Source organism: Triplophysa rosa, linkage group LG8 (genome assembly GCF_024868665.1).
Source record: "Triplophysa rosa linkage group LG8, Trosa_1v2, whole genome shotgun sequence".
Taxonomy (NCBI): Eukaryota; Metazoa; Chordata; class Actinopteri; order Cypriniformes; family Nemacheilidae; genus Triplophysa; species Triplophysa rosa.
The window spans coordinates 26436718-26458503 of NC_079897.1; the positions used below are offsets into that span (position 1 = coordinate 26436718).

The 21786-nt window shown below is 41.3% G+C and overlaps 1 protein-coding gene across 1 annotated transcript; it reads left to right on the forward strand.

Annotated features, from left to right (window-relative positions):
• Nucleotides 1–1004: 1004 nt before the first annotated feature.
• On the forward strand, nt 1005–17342 carry rspo3 (R-spondin 3). Its single transcript, XM_057341047.1, has 6 exons — nt 1005–1755; nt 8798–8992; nt 9155–9298; nt 9543–9689; nt 9772–9951; nt 16463–17342. The coding sequence occupies exons 1-6, from the start codon at nt 1662–1664 to the stop codon at nt 16663–16665; spliced, it is 963 nt and encodes a 320-aa protein (XP_057197030.1). The 5' UTR covers nt 1005–1661; the 3' UTR covers nt 16666–17342.
• Nucleotides 17343–21786: the final 4444 nt, after the last annotated feature.

A 21786-nucleotide genomic window follows, 5' to 3' on the forward strand; every position in this document is an offset into this window, starting at 1 on the left:
CTACAAACCGGCCTCTGAGAACCGTGCTTTACTAGGAGTCTTACTGTACATTGCATTGTTTCCCGCCCACTGTGATTGATGGAGCCGCCGCATCAGGGGAAACGTTGGTCCGCCTCGTATTCTTATAAACATCAACACGCTGGTTAAGAAAAGCAGGCCTCTTCCGCCCAGTGCCAGACGTGTAAATAAGCTTCCCTGTGGGAAAATAGGGAACCACTGCATTGTGCAGAAGTCCCGTGTACGCTAGTAATCATTACCACTGTTTACGTTCGACAGCGCAGACACGCACAGAAATGCAGAGATCTGTCTTTATGTGGTGGTTGCTGCATATCAACAGAAAATATATCTCTGGCATAATAAAACAAAAGCCCCAAAGTTTATTTGCACATATGCAGCCGGCTCTTACGTCACTGACCCCCTCTAGAGGCTGACAATGGAACTTGCGCAATAATATTTAATTCACAGAGTAACTCATTTTACGCAGTGTAAAAATCTTCCATTGTCTTTCAAATATAGAATATTTATATGCCTAACAATTATGTAACAACAAGTCGTGTTTTAACACTAGTTTAATACAATATATTCATTCAACAATGAGATATGGACATTAAGATGTATGGTTATATTAAATGATATCTAAAAACGATCTACGAGCTTTTTAAGATAAAAAAGAGCAGATCATGCATAACTTTTAGTAATTTTTACTCATGCATTTTACTTTAAAAGTGGGGAAACATTCAATCTAACAGGAAAAAGTTAAGTGCATAAAATTGGTTTTACGTTATTATTATTATTATATTGTTGTTATTATTATAGCGAAACAAAATCTATTTATTGATTTATTATTTTATCGTTATCTGTTTTAATTCATCAAGTTTAGGAAACCCACGTAAATATACCTTGGTAGAGAAAAAATGACACCCGTGCGTTTCTCTGCAAGTGTTGGTAGCCGGTGGGGTGTCTGACGTGGGGGGCTCGCCCTCTAAATAAACTTTGGAGTTCAGAGAGGGGTAGAGAGACTGCAGAGAGCTGAAGTCATCAGTTACCAAACGAGCTGAGAGCAGGCAAGAGAAAGGGAGAAATAGTGAATTGCTCAACCGTGAAGCACAGCTATCGAGATCGCGTTGGATAGCCTACAGAAGAGCGACGCTTCGGCAACTCTTACCCATTAAAGCATCACTGTGAGTTTTTTAGAGATGCCGCGATGATGATGACGCGAGGACATCCTACATGTCAAGCTCAATAAATAAAGTCACATTCACACCTGGACGTGCCGTGGTGGACCGCAGAGAGGAATACAGTCCTTCAAGAAGAGAATCCAACTTCATCACCATGCCAATTTAATCCGATTCCTCCTCCCCTAAAGTTTTGCATACAGTGCTCTCGATGGAGAACTAATACTTGCATTGTTTCCATGGATTGAGTACCTCTCGGATACCTCTCAGTGGTACATATGTGGATTGTTTCCAGGATGTTGCTGCCGAAACGGCCCAGGTGCTATTGGGCCATTGTCAATTCTACTTCTCTTGCGTCTGAGCACAGCTGGGGCTTCTGCCCGGTTTAGGAATAACATTGAGTATCGCACAGATCACAGTGCAACAAGTCACAGGTTGGTCGAAGACATTGATATTGACAAGACAAGCATCATTCCCCTGATTACTATGCAATTACAACTGATCTCCATTGTTTTGATCTTGCATTGTATGGAATACACAAACTGTCAGCATCACGCCTCCAGGCAACGGCTACACAAACGTAAGTTTGCGCACTGCTGATCTGATGCTTTACGCACACCTGCACCGTGACTTATGTTGTCGTTTTACATGTGTATTCTCGTGTACATCAACTTATGACGTGCAAGTTGTTAAATCATGCTGTCTTATTATTTAATTCAGAAAATTGCGTATGATATTAGAGCGCGTATTCGTACTCCTAGCTATATTGAACTTTAAGTGGCAAGGTGATAACGCAGGAACAGGTTATTTGTCTTATCCTTTTGCAGTCATATGCATTGCAAAAAAAGCTCAAATTGAAAGATAAGAAGAAATGGTGAACCACTATGAATCTTACTGACTTTAAAGTTACTATAGCCTAACTAAACCATTAAATAAACAAACAAAAAAAAACCTTCATTTTTATAACAGTTAGACTAACGCAAAGTAGTATTTTTTTTCAATTGGGTGTGCTGCATGTCTTAAATAGTTTGGATAAAGTGTGCAGCTTTACTGATAACATAACGTCTCTGTGCAAATATGCACCGTTATACGTTTGGTTGCTCGTTCTTTTCCACTGTTTTTCAGCTTTGACGTCTTGTTTGGATCGCTCTCTAGCGGCCATACATTACGCAAAAATACTGTCTAATGCTCTCCAGTGTCTGTTCCCTATTAGTCGCTTTTTGTATATGATACAGCTTTAGACATTTGGGCTTTGATAAGCGCAATATGCGTGCTACATTTTGGATAGAAGCCGTTTTAGGATTTTTTACAGTTTACTCAAATTATTTAAAAAAAAAAACATACTGGGCGAATAGAAATCGGCCTATTTTTGGTTTTCATTAGAAAAAAATACACGTTCTTGGGAATTGTTTTTGCAGTCGTCATAGAGTTTGAAATAGGTTTTGCGTGATGGTCTACAGGACTATTGAACTGTGAGTCATTTGTATTTTAGTAAATGCATATCTACACTACAAATAGAACCAGAAAGGCGCAATTAGAGTGAATGTAACATGTGGTCTAAATTAGTCAATGACAAAACCAATTAGATGTAAGAGAACAATGTTTGGTGTCAGAGAGCCACAAAAATGCCATCATGCGTCTGTGGCACTGGCAGGGTTATTTCCACTTTCTTTCTTCATACTGCAGTTATATTGAGGAATTCAAAATATGAACGCATTATCCATATTCTCATTTGAAAACTAAGATGCCAACATTGAGGTTTGTGGTCTGGGCATTGTCTTAAGCATACAAAATGTGCACTTATGTGGCACAAACATGTGCGTTAAATCAGCTCTCTGACGGCTTATTAGTTATAGAAGAAGGAATTGGTTCTTCTTCGTTTCACCATATTGCAACATTGATATGATAGATAGATAGATAGATAGATAGATAGATAGATAGATAGATAGATAGATGGATAGATGGATAGATGGATAGATGGATAGATGGATGGATGGATGGATGGATGGATGGATATTGTAAGATTCTCAATGTTGCTGCAAAATATAATCTCAGGTTTGCTGTGAGTGATATGCACATTCAGATGCGAAAGTAAATCTGCTGGTGGTTGAAGAGGGTGTAAGGGGGGCCAGATGGTCTGACCTGTGGCAGTGACATAAACAAAATAATAATGATGATAACTCATCAGTTCATTCATATGCAAAAGCCATGATCAGAGACTGCTAATTAAAAGACTATAAAACCGCTGTGATGGACAAAAATCTGGGTGAATGACCATAACAAATTTATCAGTTCACAGCAAGTGACCAAACGGTCGCCTGACCTCAGACATTTCCTGTCTTCTGTGTGTATGTGTGTGTAGGCAACACGATTGTGATAGAACATGTCAATGAATTTAAAGCCTATTTAATGTGTGTGTGAACAGACGCTCGCTTTGCAAGCCTTTAGTTCGTTTTTTTCCTTTTTGTGTACACTTTTAGTTTACTGGATCACAGGGAAGGTTAAAGAGGAGGTCATCATTTACCATTTAGCTTTAAAAAAAGTCTTACAAATACGGTCACTGTCAATGCCAATGGCAACGGGTCGCCTATCCACTGTAAGAACTCATTTACGTACAAAGTCATGGTTGTGTTTAAAAAAATGTCTTTGCTTGTGTGTGGCCTCCCCATGTTGTAAATATCCCAGGAAATGAATTGTGTCGGCCCGCCTGATCGACCTAGACCGCAAGACTTTGGGCAAAGCGCAAACTGAGTTGTTTAATTTCTATGTCTGACATTTTGTTATTAAATTAGGTTTTAACTGTACCTCTTTGCCGATAGATTCTGGGAATACTTGCTTTTGCGGTCATTGAGTTTAAACCGTGGCAAAGCGTTTCAAACGTTCTGATTTCAGGAGTGCTTGCGCGGTTGTTATGCAAGCTGACCCAGGGGCTGTGGCGGCGTAAGGGCAGGCAGAATTCCTCTGTGTAAAGGGTTCTGTGAATTAGAGGGCTTTGGCAGGAACATATGTGGGCAAATGGACAGCAGTTGTAAAGATTGCTTAGATATGTCAAACAGAATATCCTTGATCTATGGCAATCTGGCGGCCAAGACTGAACTCTGGGAAACAAGGGAGGGAGTTGGAAAAAAACAACAATGATGCCCTAGCCCTGTTCAGTGGTGTGGAATGTAAGACCGGGGAAGGAACAGGTTGAAAACAGCTTTATGCTTCAGTAGCACCACAGGGATGAACTTACTGTTTGTTTATTTGTTTTTATCGGAGCACATAAGCGCAAGGGAGATCACTGGAGAGCACAGAGACTTTGTTGAGGTTAACATTACAAACAGTGTTTGTCTGACATCCCAGAAGCTTTACTAACTCACTGCTGCCTTATTTTGTAAATTTGCTGATGTCTGTCAAAAAAACCCTCATATGAAGCATCCTTTTAAGCCCTATCATTTCTAATTACACGTCAGGGAAAGTAGGAGCTATTTTCACCTCTCAGAAGTTGAGCTAGACTAATTCTAATTTTGCCCTGTCATTCCCTCATCCAGTTGCTTGAGACCAGGTCTGTCCCTTTTCAAATCCAAAGCCATTTTACATCAGAAACTGACCTGACACCTGGAATCAATTGACTTTAATCAGAGATTCTCCCAGTAACAGACATTTTCTTTTCCAGTGTATTTTGTGAGGATACCAGACTGTACTTTACGATATTTTGTACAGCACATACAGTAGTTTTGGCACTTTCAGTTGTAAAAGAATGGGTACATTTCTCAGAATGTTCCACTGTTTGTATAGACCACTTCGCAAGATGTAAACACTGGTCCAGAAGCACGTCCGGTTTCATTTGTATTTATTGTATTTTAAAGCTTACATACATTAGTAAATCTTAAAGACAGCCGTTTAACATTTTGATTTGGTTATAAATGTTCTCTTGGTTGTATTTTGTTCAAACGTTAAAAACGGAAGGAACAGGAAGTTCTTCTGGACCAGCATTGGATCACCGTTGCTTATGTTTTCCGAAGTGGTCTATAATTCTGCTTTGTGGCATTTTAGACAGACTGTCAATCCGTGCGTTGCCGGGCAACGAGTAACTTTAGCTTTGGCTTTAATTGAGGCTGTTCTTGTTTCTCTAGTAAAACTAAAAAAGGTGATATTTCTTGACCACTGTTAATGCTGCGTTTATTGAACACATCAGAACATATCACCACTGCTGAACTCTCATGAACAATAAATAGTCTTTATTGACTAACTTTTATTTTTTTCATACTGGAAGGCGGGGCTTTCTTCACCAGAGCGGCCATATTGAGTGTCGTATTCCTCCCCAGTCATTGTGATGGCAGTGGCACATCTTGTTAATATATATTATCTTTGACAGTAAACAAGTAAGAAATCACTATCCATTCATCCATCCATCCATCTACATGACTGCCATGTCTCCATTTTGCAACTATAATATTTGGCTAGTTTTGTCATAAATTGCAGTCACAGGTTGCGCTTTTTCTGCTTAACATATCGCAAAGTATTAGCATGTAATTCTTAGGTCAGACAGACAGTGCACAACTTTGATGAGTGGCTATTAAACATTTCATAATGCAACAATGAAATCCAGCATTCATAGCAATATGCATCTGTTTTCACATACTTGTGTGGAGTTTCTGGCCTTGCTAATCTGTACTAGTTTCTGGTGATTTTAACGTGAAACTCTGATGGAAGTCACAGCACAAGAAGGATGCGAGTAAAAGGCAGAGAAAATAAAGAGACACAACACATTTGATGTAGGTTACAAGTGAAATTATTTGTGTCATTGTCTGTACCGTACCGAAGCTCTGTATTCGTTCAGTTCAGTAAGAATACATAACCACTTGCGTCTCTTAAAAGAGAATGCAAACATGTCATCAAATAAGGTCAACAACTCAAGGCATTGTGGGATTTTAAGACACCCTAGGTGTGTGAGTAATAAGCAGGTACATGTTATAAAGACAGAAAATAACAAATCGTCACCACTTTTATTCAGCAGTATGTATGAGTATGTTGATATTCAGTACCACAGCACTTCTGCCTTCCGGTAGATTTGTGATTAGATCACAGAACGTGTGCTTCTCTCTCTGTAACGATAACTTCAATCACATCTGACATCTTAAATCTTAAACCAAAACAATGAGGCCAAAGGGTGCAAATATTATTGATAATCCCTGGAGGACAAAACTCGTAATCTGAAGAAAAACATATGATCTGTTCTATAGACGCCTTTACTGTTTTGTGGGCGGAGCTTAGGTGACCGCAATACTAATGCTAGGTAGCACGTTTTGTGTGCTTGCTTTTTTTTGACTAGAAAAAAATCAGATCAAATTTTAACATGTAAGGTCACTCACTGTCTAGGACCGCGATTGTTTTTGAAAGAGTTGACTTTAACGCAAGGAACCTGGCCGACCTGTACTCGCTCACTCAATGGACCCAGGGACGAACTGACAGGATTAACTCCATTTAAATGGCCTCCCTGTTTAAAAAACAGCATATGGTGAGTTAGGTATGTTTTGATGCTGGCTTGACCATCTTAAACCAGCTAAGGACCAGCACATGACAAGCTTGAACCAGCACAAACCAGCATCAAAATATACATCTTAATGTATATTTGCACTATGTTTGCAGCATGTGTACACTTTCTTCTGCACTAAGCTCCTGTCGCCAAGTCAAATTCCTTGTGTGTGTAAACATACTTGGCAATAAAGCTCCTTCTGATTCTGATTCTGATTTAGTTTCTGGCCGATAGTTAACTGCTAGTTGTATAACGTAACTAACAAAGTTAGCTAGCATACCCTATGCCTTCAAAAGTTAACGCTACGTGAAAAATAACCTTGTTCCCCAGTTTATGATTTGGGCATAATTTACGTGAGATATTTTTAGAAACATACCCAAATCATAATCCACACCAACAAAAGACAGTCGTTTTTTAATCTTAAATGTTATGAAGTGAAACACAAGAATTTTTGATGATCGTTTCTGTTCAGTCCACTCCACTCGTTTTATTGATTTAACTACAGCTGTTGTCAGTGTTTTTGTTTGGCAATGGCAGCAGGTGTGTTAAAATATCAAATTGGAGACTGTATTCTGTCGATTGTGGCACTAAACAACACAACAAGATGAGGTTTTATACTCCTTATGTAGCCGAATCTGTGCTGGTTTGTATTGGTTTGCCCTTTGTTTTGCCTCCAGCTAATGCCGTGATGTAAGCGTGACATCGGCGCAAAAGGGGTCTATTGTACAGTCCAAAAAGTTGGAAAGTTTACAACTTACGTTTATGCATTTTACAGATGCTTTTTATGAAAGCTATACATTTTTATTCAGTAGTATGTGTTATCCCTAGGGCTCGAACCCATGACCTTTGCACTACGAAAGCAATGCATTTGAGCAGAAACAAAAATTCTCTGTCTCAAGGCAAGCAGATCTTTAAGCAAGTCTATAGAGCGAGAGTGTTTTCTAAATATGTCACTAGGACGTTGAGAAACCTCTTCGTCATGCATTCTCCGCGTGCGGTCTCCGGACGAGACACGCTGACGATCGGGACGAGGTCCACTTATGATCACAAAGGCTACTGTGCTGCCGTTTGCGTGCAAACCCCGGTATGCGACGTGTCTCTGGTGATTAGTTTCTTTGCCGGGAGAATCCACAGATGACTGTGTTTCCTGTCGTGTTTATTATTACACTACATTATGGTCACTGTTGCAGCTCTAATTGATGGCTCTGTTCTTTTCTCGGTGAACCTGGAAGCATTTAGCTTCACCCACCATTCCCGTTTGCTCTTAAAAGAAGGTTGAGAATGTTCAAAGATGTGCATGCCAAGTATGTTTTGAAAGTGTTTTTGGTAAAACCAGGCTTTCTGGCCTATTTCCATCTGTCTCCTAAAATATTCGGCATCCCAAACTCTAAATTCAGATGTTTTGGAAAACGTTTTTCTATACAGTATGTTTTTTGGAAAAGTTTAGGATAAGCAAATGCAAGAAAGCCATATTTGAACTCGCATGGCAAATGTGAGTACTACTGCTAACATGACTTTTAACCATTTTAAACATGGATCTAGATTGCTTGATTCTGATTGGTCGATGTTTGCTATTACATTTTTGTGCTAAACTATATATTTTAATATCAACCCATGGTTTCTCTATTTTCATATATGATTTTTTTTAATAGCTACTTTGTGGCAGCAATGTAAAAGTTTAAACGTTAACATTTTTATATAAACTTTAATATTATTACCTAACTTTGTAAAGTTAGTTAATAACGTTTTGTTTAAGCGTCTTAAGAAAGCTTGAATATTAATAATAGTATTGTGTGTTTTTTATATATTGTTGAAATATTATCAATTAATATTGTTTTATTGTTTGTTTTGTGTTGCTTCACACTTTCGCAGGTGTCCTGATCACAGATCGGCAGATTATATAGTATCTATTACATATTATTGCAAAGTCTGTAGCTGTTTACGAATGAATGAATTTGCTAAGCTTTATTACTGCACATAAACAAAATACCTTGACCAACTCCAAGGTCTTCTCACAGAAGAAATGTTTTTACATTTCAGTATTGCTTATGTTCATATCCATTATTACACTTCAGCTAATAATTCCGTTACTGTGCCACAGAGGGTTCAGGGGTGAGCTCCCAGGGGTGCCAGGGAGGCTGTCAAACCTGCTCGGTTTACAATGGCTGTCTGACGTGCAAACCCAAGCTTTTTATTCACCTGGAGAGGGACGGCATGAGGCAGATCGGAGTGTGCCTGGCCTCCTGCCCCAACGGTTTCTACGGCACCCGTTCCCCCGACAGAAACGACTGCATAAGTAAGACACATGCTTTATCTCAGCATCTGCTGGAAATATTTACACTACAAAGCACTTTAAGTCTCAGTTACGGCAATAAAGATACAGACGTAGACGTGAGTACTGCAGCATTCTTGTCTCGGCTCATGCCATGCGGTAACAAGTGCGCATCCTGTTTTTCAGAGTGCGGGTCAGAATGCGACTCGTGCTTCAACAGGAACTTCTGCCTGCGCTGCAGATCCGGCTCCTACTTGCACAAGGGAAAGTGCATGGAGAGCTGTCCAGATGGGCTGGTGCCCAGTGATATCAAGAAAGAATGCGTACCTGGTGAGTGACACCACTTCTTGTTCACACCAATGCACAACAATCAAATCTGGTTTTCAGTTCCGATCTTTAGAACTGAACCTGATCGATTTCTTTAGATAGTGTAGTCTGTAATTGGTGCATCTGCATCTGTTGCTATAGTAACAAGACAGGATGCATGATGCCCAGAGATTGCTTTTCACTATGTAGTGAATGCCACAGAGTAACAATGTTTTGCACTTAATATGATGTTGCACTGGTTTTACAGCATGTCCAGCGGACTGTGACTCCTGCCAGAACAGTGACACATGTACGTGCTGTGTCACGGGACACTACCTCCTGCATGGACAATGCCATCACACCTGCCCAGAGGAGTTCGAGCCCAACGACCAAACTATGGAGTGCATCCCCACAGGTTAGTCACCATCATAATCCAGCCATATACTGTAGGTCTGTATTGTGTGTATAGCATTTATTGACTCGTGCTGTTGTTCCAGTGCACTGTGAAGTTGGCGACTGGAGCGAGTGGGGCCCCTGTTCACGCTCAGGAAAAACCTGCGGCTTCAAATGGGGCGAAGAGACACGGACCCGGAAGGTCTTACAAAACCCCACTCCTAAAGGAACCCCGTGCCCCCTGGTGTCTGAAAAGAGGGAATGCTTTGTCAAAAGACGAAGATGTAAGTTGTTTAAGTCATGGTAAAATGGTGGTTAATGCTTTATGGTTAGACTGTGTCACCTTCGATGAGAACAGCATACCCCAGGTTACACTTAAAGTGATAGTTTACACAAAAAGGAAAATTCTGTCATCTTTTATTCTCCCTCTTGTCATTTCAAACCTGTTTGACTTTCTTTCTTCCTCAGAACACAAAAGAAGATATTTTGAAGAAAGTTGGTAAACGAACAGTGTCGGCACCCATTCACTTCTATTGTATGGACCAATGGGTGCCAGTTAACACCATTCTTCAAAATAGCTTCTTTTGTGTTTAAGATTCAAGATTTTAAGTTTTGTTTTCTGATTTAAAACAAAATTAAGTGAGTTTATGTTTAAGACAATAAAAAATATCTGTCAATGGAGTAAGAAAAATAAACTTGAATTAGGCAGTATTATAGTCAGAACACGTCAGCAATGATAAAAATGATATTACCAAACACCAGCAATGTAATGAGTAACCTGGTATTACTGGTAGGCCAATGTCCTGTTTCCATTTCTTAGTGCAAAAACACTGACTCTGACCATTGTATTATCATAAAATTGCTTGTTTTGTATCGTCTCGAATTGTAAATGTTGGAGTCAGAAATATTTTCCAACCAATGCAAAACAAATGCATGGAGCAAATTCAAGCATCCACTTGAGTTGTTAGCTTAACCATATTTGGACAGTTATGTTTAGAATGTTTATTTGTGTAATGGTATTTGTGGTACATTACTGGTTTATGACAGACAGCAGGCCAACTCGACGCCCCATCGTTCTTCACCTCATAAACAGTCAGGACCTCAGAATTGAGAGGAAGAACAGAGAGGAAAATAAAGAGAGCTGGAGAACAATAATACAGCTAGCAGGCACAAAAGACAAAACAACCACAAAAACACATCACATGTCATTTTCTGTGCTGAAAAGATCAGCGTCAAGTATCATGAATTTGAATGCTGATTTCTTTTGGTTACGGTTGGTCAACCGAAATGTTTTAATGCTCATTTGCATATGCAAAAGTTTATGAAGCTAATTGACCATGAGCCTATCACCCTTGTCCATGGAGGATAATGTGCTGTAATGTGTTCTGTAGAATTGCACATTAAACATAAGCAAGGAGTCCATGCGGTGTCGATCTGCCAGGGGGCCGCGGCTGGGGAGCCTTTTACACACTGCAGACTCTGGTTATCGACCTCGCCCCTCTCTCGTGATTACCCCAACTGCAACATCGGCTGCACTAATTATCTGCCGGAGCTTTGTCCTGACCATGTTTACGTTTCACATTCACAAGTCGGGTCAGTGGTCTGCTCCCCCCGCCAGCTCAATGTAATCGCCAGCCGCCCTCTGACAATGACACATCCTTGTCCCCCTCCACATGATACACACTGCTTTACTAGTTGTTACTCCAACCGGATCCCTCTCCGATCTTCTCCCTTGTCATTTGTTTGTCTTTCGTGCTACTCCTCCTGACCTTTTTCTAACACGGCTTGTTCAGATGCAACACGACCGCTCTGACTTGTGCTTTTCTCTTGGGCTTTTCTTCTGCTTGTAGTCTGAACATGTACAAGACATTTTTATGTTCAGTTCGTTGGTGGGCGTATGAAGAATTTGATAAATGAGACATTAACACATGGGTCTCAGAAAAATTATGATTATCATGTGTCCTTTACAACAGATATAATTATTACCGTCAGATATAATTATTGCTACATTTCAGGGCTTTAAATTATAATATAATGGTGCCAAAGTAAGATATACAGTATATATATATAGTTTGGTATTGTCAGGATATGTTCACGGAAGAGAACCCAAGCGCAGGCAGCTGTATATGAAATAACTTAACTTTATTAAATACAAACAAAAACCCACAATGGGGAGTAAAACAAGAACATAACTAATATATAAACTTGAAACAAAGACTTCCCACAAGGGGGCAAAGAACAAGAAAACAGGATAACTACGCTTACTTATTCAATCGACTGAGACAAGACTATATAATTCACAGAACCTCAAGACATGGAAATCCAACTTGGCAAGGTACAAAGCAAAACGAAACAGCAACGAAACACAAGGGCATTAAATATGGGAACTAACAAGGGAAGTTAACAATGGGCAGGTGTGGGTAATGAAACAACGACTGGAAGCTAAACGAGGAAATTAGGGGGCGTGGTCAAGAGACGAGACCGGAGAGCGCATGGCACGCCAAAACAAACAATGCCATGTCTCTCTCCACACTAAACACGTGGGTACTGTCATGACACTGCCACAAGACTAGAAAAGCAAGGCAAGGTGATGCAGGATCCATACAGTACCCCCCTCAAAGGACGCCCCCTGGCGTCCCCGAAGGAGGCACACTAACGGGACAGGACCGACTGGAACCAACAGCACATGGTAAACATTAACAAGGGCAGACATAATAAATGGATTGGGGTGGGACAGTAAAAATAACAAACACGGGAGGGGGGGTGGGGGAACACAAGAGTCCATGGGGGGAAGTCCAAAAAGGTTGGGGCAGGGTGGGACAGTCTTAGTCCGGGGGGCTGCTCGAGAGGAGGTAGGGCATGGAGTCCGAGGGGGCTTGGCTCGGGAAAATGCCGGTTGAGATGCCGGCTGGACTGCCAGCTGGACTGGACTCCAACTGGAATGCCGGACGGACTGCCGGCTGGACTGGTCGCCAACTGGAATGCCGGCTGGACTGCAGATTGGACGCCGGCTGGACAGGACTGGACGCCTGCTGGACAAGACTGGGTGCCGGCTGGACCGGACTGGATACCGGCTGAACCGGACTGGGTGCTGGCTGGGCCAGACTGGGTGCCTGCTGAGGTAGACCCGAACTGGATGCCTGCTGTGGCGGGAAGCTAAACGTGGAAACAAGGGGGCGTGGTCAAGAGACGAGACTGGAGAGAGCGCATGGCACACCAAAACAAACAATGCCATGTCTCTCTCCACACTAAACACGTGGGTACTGTCATGACCCTGCCACAGGACTAGAAAAGCAAGGCAAGGTGATGCAGGATCATGACAGGTATATACAATGGAAGGGAATCATTAGCATTAGAGGTGTCACAATATACTGGTATCGACAATAATTGTAATAAAACCATGATTATCGATATCGTGTTAATTCTACACATATCATATCACCCGTTTTAAGTTTTCCCTTAAAGGGATAGTTCAGCCAAAAATATAAAGTCTGTCATAATTTACTCACCCTCTTTATGGCTTCATTCTTCCACAAAACACAAAAGAAGATATTTTGAAGAATATTGGTAACCCAACAATGGCGGTACACATTCACTTCTATTCTATGGAACAAAACCAATGCAAGTCAATAGGTACGGCCATTGTTCGGTAACCAATATTCTATAAGAAAGTCTTACAGGTTTGAAATGACAAGAGGATGAGTAAATGATGACAGAAGTTTTATTTTTGGGTGAACTATTTCTTTAAGAGCCATAAGGATTATTGATGTGAATTCTACACATATCAATAATTCAACACCTTTTTTTCAAGCTCTTTCTCTGTGCGTTACTTCACTCGTATTTTGAGTGTGATTAATTGCCCCCAAAAAAGAAAACACAAAAGAAATAAAATTGAAAATGAATTTGAATTTGAATGAATCCATGTTAGTGAATGCATGCGGGTCCAAATGCATTTTAGTGGTGCTTGCTATAAAAATGTATCTTTTATGTAAGGGCAGAATCTGGCAACCCACCAGCATTGTTTGGTGTTTGTGTGCTGAGCCCAATCACCCACTAAACTTTCAGACTCTGTATGTGTCCCTGGTCACTTCTGCCCTGCACACCAGCACCAACCTCCCTAAGGGAGAGCAACCATAGTGGGTCTTCAAAGCCCGGGCATTCCTCCTGTGGGACGAGCCGGAGCCCTTAATCCCCGCCTGGCTCCTGCCAAAAGCCCAAAAGACGACAGCACGCCTGCAGACGAGGATGTGAACCTCACCCCCAGGGTTCATTTATAAAATCGTGCCCGACATCATATCCCGTTTCAAACATCTCCACCTCTGCGTCCACAAAACCAATAAGCCGAGATGATTTGGGCCGTCAGAGTTTATTTTGGATTCGCATTTTATGACTGTCATGCCCCCCTCTTTTCCTCTGGCTCGACACACTTTTCACCCTCTCATCCAAGATCTCCTCCTTTTCTTCCTCTCAATCACTCTTTTAAGAATTGTGCATAATCATAGCCAGATGACTCATTTTTCATATGTTGAAACATCTAGATAGACGCAAGGATGAAATTCCAAACGCGTAAGTTCCGTTCCAGGCTTGCAACATATCTTGAAGGAGTATTAAACTGCAGTTCACTCATTTGTCCAGTTTGTTGATGACACAAACGTGATGAATAGAACCATTTGCACATGGCATGTTTGAAGGGTAGATAGTGCACCTGTGTGCATGTATCTAAATGCTTTACAACGTTTTCCTGCTAAATAAACTCAAATGTTCATTTTTCAAAGACTAGATTATTCAAGCTGTGCAGTCTACACTAACTGTTTAGCTATACATTCTTCAAGTATGGTAACAATAGTCTCATTTGAATTTTTGTTTTAGGAGAAACATCCAAGAACTATAAAAGACATTATTCATGCGATAGCTGCAAATATGGTAACTAGATGCTCTGGCATGTGCTGTGTTCCTTTTGGATACAAGTCATCGCTTGACAGTTTATTGAAAAAGTCGACAGCCTTCCAGCTCTAAAAGGGTGACAGTAAACATATCCATAATATTCACAACAGCACTCTGGTCATGTTACACCTTGGTGTGTAGGAAAGGCAGAGGATTATGACTAATCCATTGATCTCCAAATCGCTACGACAAAGACAACAGTGTGTGCAGAGGGAACTTCCTGTGTTTAAAGAGACGGGATAGCGAGAGGGGAGGTGACGACAGCGAGTGCTAGGGAAATGTGTGTGTGTGTTTTGATCGGTCAGACACCCTTCGTGAGTCAGCCCGTTCAAATGCACAGTACAATGCGCGCCCCTGAACTTGTTTCAGTCACAGACCATCATCTCACGGACGAGGTTACGGCTGGTGGAAGACTAAACATGCGCTCCTGCAGCGGCCCCCTATATTGCTCTGGCCAGACCCCAGGAATGTGTGGGTTCCAGTGGGCAGAGAGTCGTGCTCCTCGGCACCAGAGCGAGAGCTGCTGATTAATAGAGTCAGCGTCTGGGGGGTCAGATGCGGGGGAGAGGTAGCTGTGCACCTCAGCATTTTTTCAATGCTCGCTCGCTCAAAGATAAGCCTCTGACAATGATGCATATTGGCTCGCTGCGAGCGTTGTGCAAGGGGAGATAATATTAACCAAATTTTTATTTTAAGGTTTTCTATTTTTAATGAGTCCCAGCAGTAAAGAAAACATGCAAAGGCTTGAAAGAACAAGACAAGTTTATCTGGTGTTGATGTATTTTGGTGTCAAACGTTCAGCTGGGCAGCTTCACCTTGGTTGCTTTGCCAGACAGTGTTGTTCCAAAGAGACGTAAAGTACAGTAATCGCAGGAAGTTGTCCTGGAAGAAACTCGTGGACTTGTTGCTCAAGAGCACAATGGTGATAAAGTTCTCTGATTCTGCAACTTGTGGGTCACCCCCACCTAGGAGTGACTTTCCAGCGTTTCCAGTGAATAGTTCAACAAAAATAAAAATACTGGTATAATTGGCTCACCCCGATGTTATTTAAAAGATACATTGTATTTTTTCCAGGTTCAAGAATCTTGTCGCAGCTCTGTTTCACACAATAACTTTTCCAAACATTGACCCACATTCATGTCATTACAAAGTTTTTGTTTTACACATCCCTTCACTGTGTGAACGAAAATAAGATTGAAAATAGTTGTGCAAGACTGTCATCTTGTGGCAGACCAGAGCACAAACATCACAGATCACCAGATGGTTCCACATTTCATGGATTGTAGATGGGCCTAGTAACTCATTCAACCTGGATTCCATCAAACGCTAAACAATCAATGAAAAGCACTTACAAGTGTAGTGATGATTTCTGGATGGACGTCTCTGAAGCACAATGGTCAGCAATCGGTTGAATGAGTAATGCCATCTGGAGCTGGATTGAGATGAAGGATGATGGGGAAGTCACTAAAGCCTTATTAACAGAATCATAGAATGATTGAAGAAACCTGCATGGAGAATTGATCAGCCCAGATGTTTCCCACATTTTGACTTAATGTGATTCATTTTTGGTTAAATGTGATGTGTTAACATAGTTTCCCTTATCCCATCCATAGTATGCAGGTAAAACTGTAAGAAAGCCTTTGCAGGTTTATTTCCCCCAAAAGAGTGTTTAAACAGTGTGGTTCTGTTCTGTGGCAAAATGTAAACATCTGTTTTCAGGGCAACGTTGGCTCAACCAGTGATGTGAGTTTGGGGCTGTAAAATGTGTTTACTGGCTAATGGCAGACAGGTGACTCACATTCAGTAAGGTCTCACAGCAAAAGCTCACGCTGTCAACATTTTTCTTTGCAGGTAAGCCAGGAAAAGGCCAGCGGAGGGGAGAGAAGAAAAAACACTTTAACGTACAGGATAAAGAGAATGCAGAGGTTCGTCGCGAGAGGAAGAGAGAGCGAGAGAGGGAGAAAGAGTCGAGCGACCGAGAGGACTCGGAAAAGAGAAACAAAACAGAGCATCGTCACCGGAGGGACCAGAGCAGAGACACTGGAACAGTATAGAGAGATACTGCTCCTCAATTCTCCCCTGCATTTCTTTCCCTCTTTAGTCCATGTCACCCCTTACCCTCTTAACCTCTCACCGAGGGGGTTTTGCTGCTACCTGTATAATTTAAACGTATACTGTTTATGCACAAGAGAGAGGGGGCGCTTGTCATCCACACCATTGCAGATAGCGAGGACAACCTTTAAGCTTCTCTCCTAAGAGGCACGCCTCACTCCCTCAGACCTCGTCTGGTGCTGGACCGAGGATGAACTGTATATTGTGGGGTGAGGCATTCAAATAAATGCAGTCCAGTGATTGGTGGAATGGGTTTTTAAATGGGGTCCAGGTACAGCGCTGTCATGGTTTGAATGTAGGTTTGTGAGACATTAAGTAGAGTTGTTGTATAAACATCTTTTTTGGCTAAATAAATAAAAAATGAGTATGATTACTGCCATTGTGGACATTGACTGCCGTCAAAGACCATGACTGCATGTTGATTGGTGTAAAAATGGACCAGGCTGAATGATGAACTGGCTTTCTTAATACTGGATGAGCAACAACACTCGCCGCAACATTTTATTAACGTTTTTCTCAGAGCAAAGTGTTGATTTGCCTGTCTATATAAACAGGATCTGTGCTTTTCCTGAAGCCATGTGACCAGAAATCAAAAGCACCTGTATGTCAAATAAACAATACCGTGTTTGTATTTGTTTGTAGTGTCTTGTTTTACTAACAAGGGTAAATGTTCATTGGTGACAAGCCAGTAGATCTGTATACGTTATGTGATACATGACACTATTCTGTGATGAAACAAAGCTGCAATTTTCATTTTGGAAAATATAAGCACAGTAAGCTATAAATAGACTGTAATATAACATAAACTCCATAGTCATCTCTACCCTAATTTATCCAACTTTTTTTACATTAAAACGTAAATGTTGTCTTCTTCCAATATCTTGAGCTATCTGCTTAAAATACTGTCAGAATTATGGTGTTGGTGCAGAGGCCAGTCATTCATTACAATTAACGCAAAGTATTTAATGTTTAATAGGCTTTGATGCTCAAGATTTTTTACTACTGTAGACGTTCAACAAAATCAACAATCGTCAATGAAGTTTATCCTCCAATCCAGTAGGTGGCGGTAATGGCGACTGCGTTCGCATTAACATTAGCACAACGAAGATAGAGCTGAGCCCGAATGGCAAGCGTGATGTTTTCATACCACCTGGGTGTTTTATATCATATAAATAATGTGTAACAATACGTTTATTTATATATACATACACAAAACTTTGCACAAGCAATGCCTTTACAGTGAACATGAACAAATGGAAATAAAGGAAATAAATCAAAGTGTATAAATATCAATATAAGTGTAACTTAGAGTCTTTGGCAGTCTATGACATGCCCAGACTGTTATGTAGCAGTCAAGTCATTTTGTCGTATCCTCTATCCACCTCTGCTTCTCAGCCTCATAGAATGGAGACTGCTGAAAGTCTCTCCATGACATTTCTGCAGTCATTCCCTGAGCCTGATACAGGGAAAACACTTTAGCAGGACAGTAAATGTATTTGCCTGCCACTCCAGGGCAGTGTTGGGTAAGTTACTCTGAAAAAGTAATTAATTACTAGTTACTAATTACACATTCGATAATGTAATTAGATTACTGTACAAGTTACTCTCTTCAAAAAGTATTTAATTACGTATTACTAATTACTTTCTATATCCTATCAACCTTGATTAGTTAAGTGATTCAAGGATAGACATGAAACGGCTCTTTTAATTCATTCAAATAAATAATATAAAAATACATAAAGTATTATCAATTACAAATGTGAGAATTATACATTAAAGCACGGATTTTAAAGTTAGACTTTGAATTTTGATGTAAATTACTCTTCTGCACACACACATATTACACAAAGTATTTAGTTTAATTACATCAGAAGTAACTGTAATTAAATTACAGAAAAAATAAGAGTAATCCCTTACTTTACTTTTTCAAGGGAAAAGTAATTAAATTACAGTAACTAATTACTTAGTAACTAGTTACACCCAACACTGCTCCAGGGAAACCAGTGTGAATATGAGGACTGTTCGGTCCTTGTTTCAGTGGCAGGTGGCAGAATCTGCAGAGACGGCCAGTAGGATGCTCCACTACTGACTTCCTCTTGCTTGACTCTGTACCATAGCAGCATATTCTGCATCCACCTTTTTAAGGAGATCCTTGCTCCCATGGTGCTTGGCCAGCAAACCATCAATGGCATTTCTCATTGGCTCTGGCCATCTGTTATGGTCCAACACAAAGACTCGACCTCCTGTCTTAATAGGTCCAGTGCCGGCTGCACGAGGAGAAGCAGCAATAGGCAGTGGCGTTGTGCTTGGCAGTTCTAAAGGAGATTCACAAAATGACAAAATTTCTCAAAGTATTAGGGTCTTTTTCTGCATACTGTATATGAGGCAGACAGGTTACACACATGAATGCCTGTGTCAATAATGTAATTACCTCCATCCGAAAGAAATTCCTCAGACCTTTGTTCCTTCACTGTCACAGGACTTGGAGTAGAAAATGGTTGAAATAATAAATTCTGTGGGGTGGCCTCTGGTTCTGCAGCAAGAGGGGTCTCAGCAGGAGAGGGATCATCTGAGCATTCCTGAAATTGAGCAAAATTAGTGTAATAAGTGAGTGAGAATTACATATATTTTTCTCTATTATAAAAATTAAAGGAGTACCTGAGATGGAAGAGAGAACTCAAAGCCAGATGAAAACTCTTCTTGCATCTACGCATCTCCTAGGTTTGTCTTCCTGCTTTTGTGTTTGTCAAAGTCAAGAGGCACTGGTCGACAGCCTGGCTCCACATACTGTAGGTCAAACCTCTCTCCTGTGTCCCTGCTGGTGATGTACAAGGCTGGATATTTGGGTTGCCCTGTCACACTCACAGATGCCCTGTTTAACTCCATCATTAACACAGGGTCAAACGCTCCCGGCAGGACCACCCCAGGCTATTTCAAGTCCACCTGCCGCTGATAATTCCAACGTGCCACACCAGTCATACCCTGAGCCTGGAACAGCTCAAGAGAGACACAATTGCCTGCTACCCATTGGGCCTGGTGGAAATGAAACCCCTCCTGTTGTGAAGTGCCTCTGACAAGGATCCAAATTGACACCGCAGCTCCTTCACCCTTCACATGATTCAGCTGTATAGTTCCACCATGTCTGTAGAGGATTCCTTCATCCATCTCAGGGTCACTCAGGCAGCCTCTAAGGATGTGTATACGCTGAATCCACCACAATTTTAACATTGAGGGTTTAAATAGCAAGATGTTGTTGGGATCAATTGAGAGATGGAAATGTTGAAGCACTTCCACTCTTTGGACCAGCTCTCTGGGATGAGGCACTTTTGTCCTGCAGTGCTCTCTGATGTGCTGCTTGGTGGGATTAGCAGGTTCAATACCACAGAATCTGTATGCATTTGTCAGTTCCTCCAGATCACTCTGATGCACTACAGAGAAGGCAGAAGAGAGGAACTGGCAGAAGGAGCTATACAGAGGATGGTGCTCTGACACGCACTCCCACGTAAATCGTCCACATACAGTGAAACAAGTCCACTTTAACATCCATTTCCTCATTGTATTTCCGGCAAGAGGCACTTAAATTCCTGAGGTTTCCTGCCACAATAGCATCTGTGGTCCTCCAGGGTTCCCACTGTTGGTGCTCATGAGGTGCTGGGTCCATCACTCTGAATGCGGCACAGCAGTCCCTGAGAACACAAAAGGGGGAAAATTCAGTTAAATACATTAATTACTTTCGGTTACACTTCTTGATGTGATGTGTGATGGGATGTGATGATTCGTACCTGTCCACCCACTGGAACTTGGCTTTGGGAATGCCAGCAGCATTGTAGCGATTGGCTAGCACACAGTACATTGACTCCAGGGACTGCTCACTCTCAGACTGCAGCATCACCCAGGACAGGATCATCTAGTTCTCATTCATCACAGCATAAGATGACATTGTGCCAGATGAGAGGGTCACTTTTCTAGCAACTTTGCGTGTATGATCTGACCTGAACACCTGTCAAAAAGTGCCTTGTAGGAGCTGAGTGAGATTTGCTCCCTGAAGCTGATATTATTGAAGAAGGCACTCTACCAGATAATGCGCTGTCACAGACACCACATGCCACCCATCAGTATCTTCATAACCCCCAAACGGTGCTGGTGTGTCATCCTTCCTCAGTGCCCCAGTGATAGTCTTCTGGCCATACAGCCCTGCTTCAGCATCCCTGACATTCTGCACGCTGAGAAGGTAGGCCAGGTGGGCTCTTTCATATTTAAGGTGAAGCACCTCACACAGCTGGTTGGCCATGTCATTTGGGGAGACAACATGAGGATTTGGACAGCTGTAGAGACAAGGCAGGATGTAATTGTTTCTAACCCTTTCCATTATACTGTGCTCAGGTTTCCAAATGAAAAAGGGATGGAGCTGGAAGTACATTGCTGATGGAAGGTATGTGTTTGTCTCTATTAGCTCAGGCTGAGGTGGATAGCGCCACAAGGAGACCATATTCATGAGGTGTCTTACTGGTTGTGATCCTGGCCAAAGCCCCATGGACTCCATCTCTGTTTTCATCCAAATGTTTTGATGGAGCGAGCAGTTCCAGCGGCTAATATCTTGCAAATAGCTGGGAACAGGGGCTTCTGTCCGTGTAGAGGGCATTGGTGCAGGTACTGTAGGTTCTGATTGTGTAGCATGGCCTGGAGGGGGTACAGAGCCTTCATCCTGTGGAGGCTGTGGTGGTAGAACTGCATGGAACAGAAAGAAAATGAAATTATACACTGGAAAAACATTATTTCTTACTAATCGTTTTTGTCTTGTTTTCTAGTAAAATTGTCTAAAAAAATCTTAAATCAAGATACATTTACTTGACACAAACAGTGACGTAAGATATGTTGTCTTATTTTATGAAAGAAAATATAAGAATTAAGTAAGTTTAAAACAAGCAAAAATGACCTTTTTCTTAAGTGCCTAATTCAAGATCATTTTTTACCCCATTGGCAGATTTCTTTGCTTAACATGAACTTATTTAATTCTTATATTTTCTTTCATAAAACAATACAAGATATCTTAGGTCACTTTC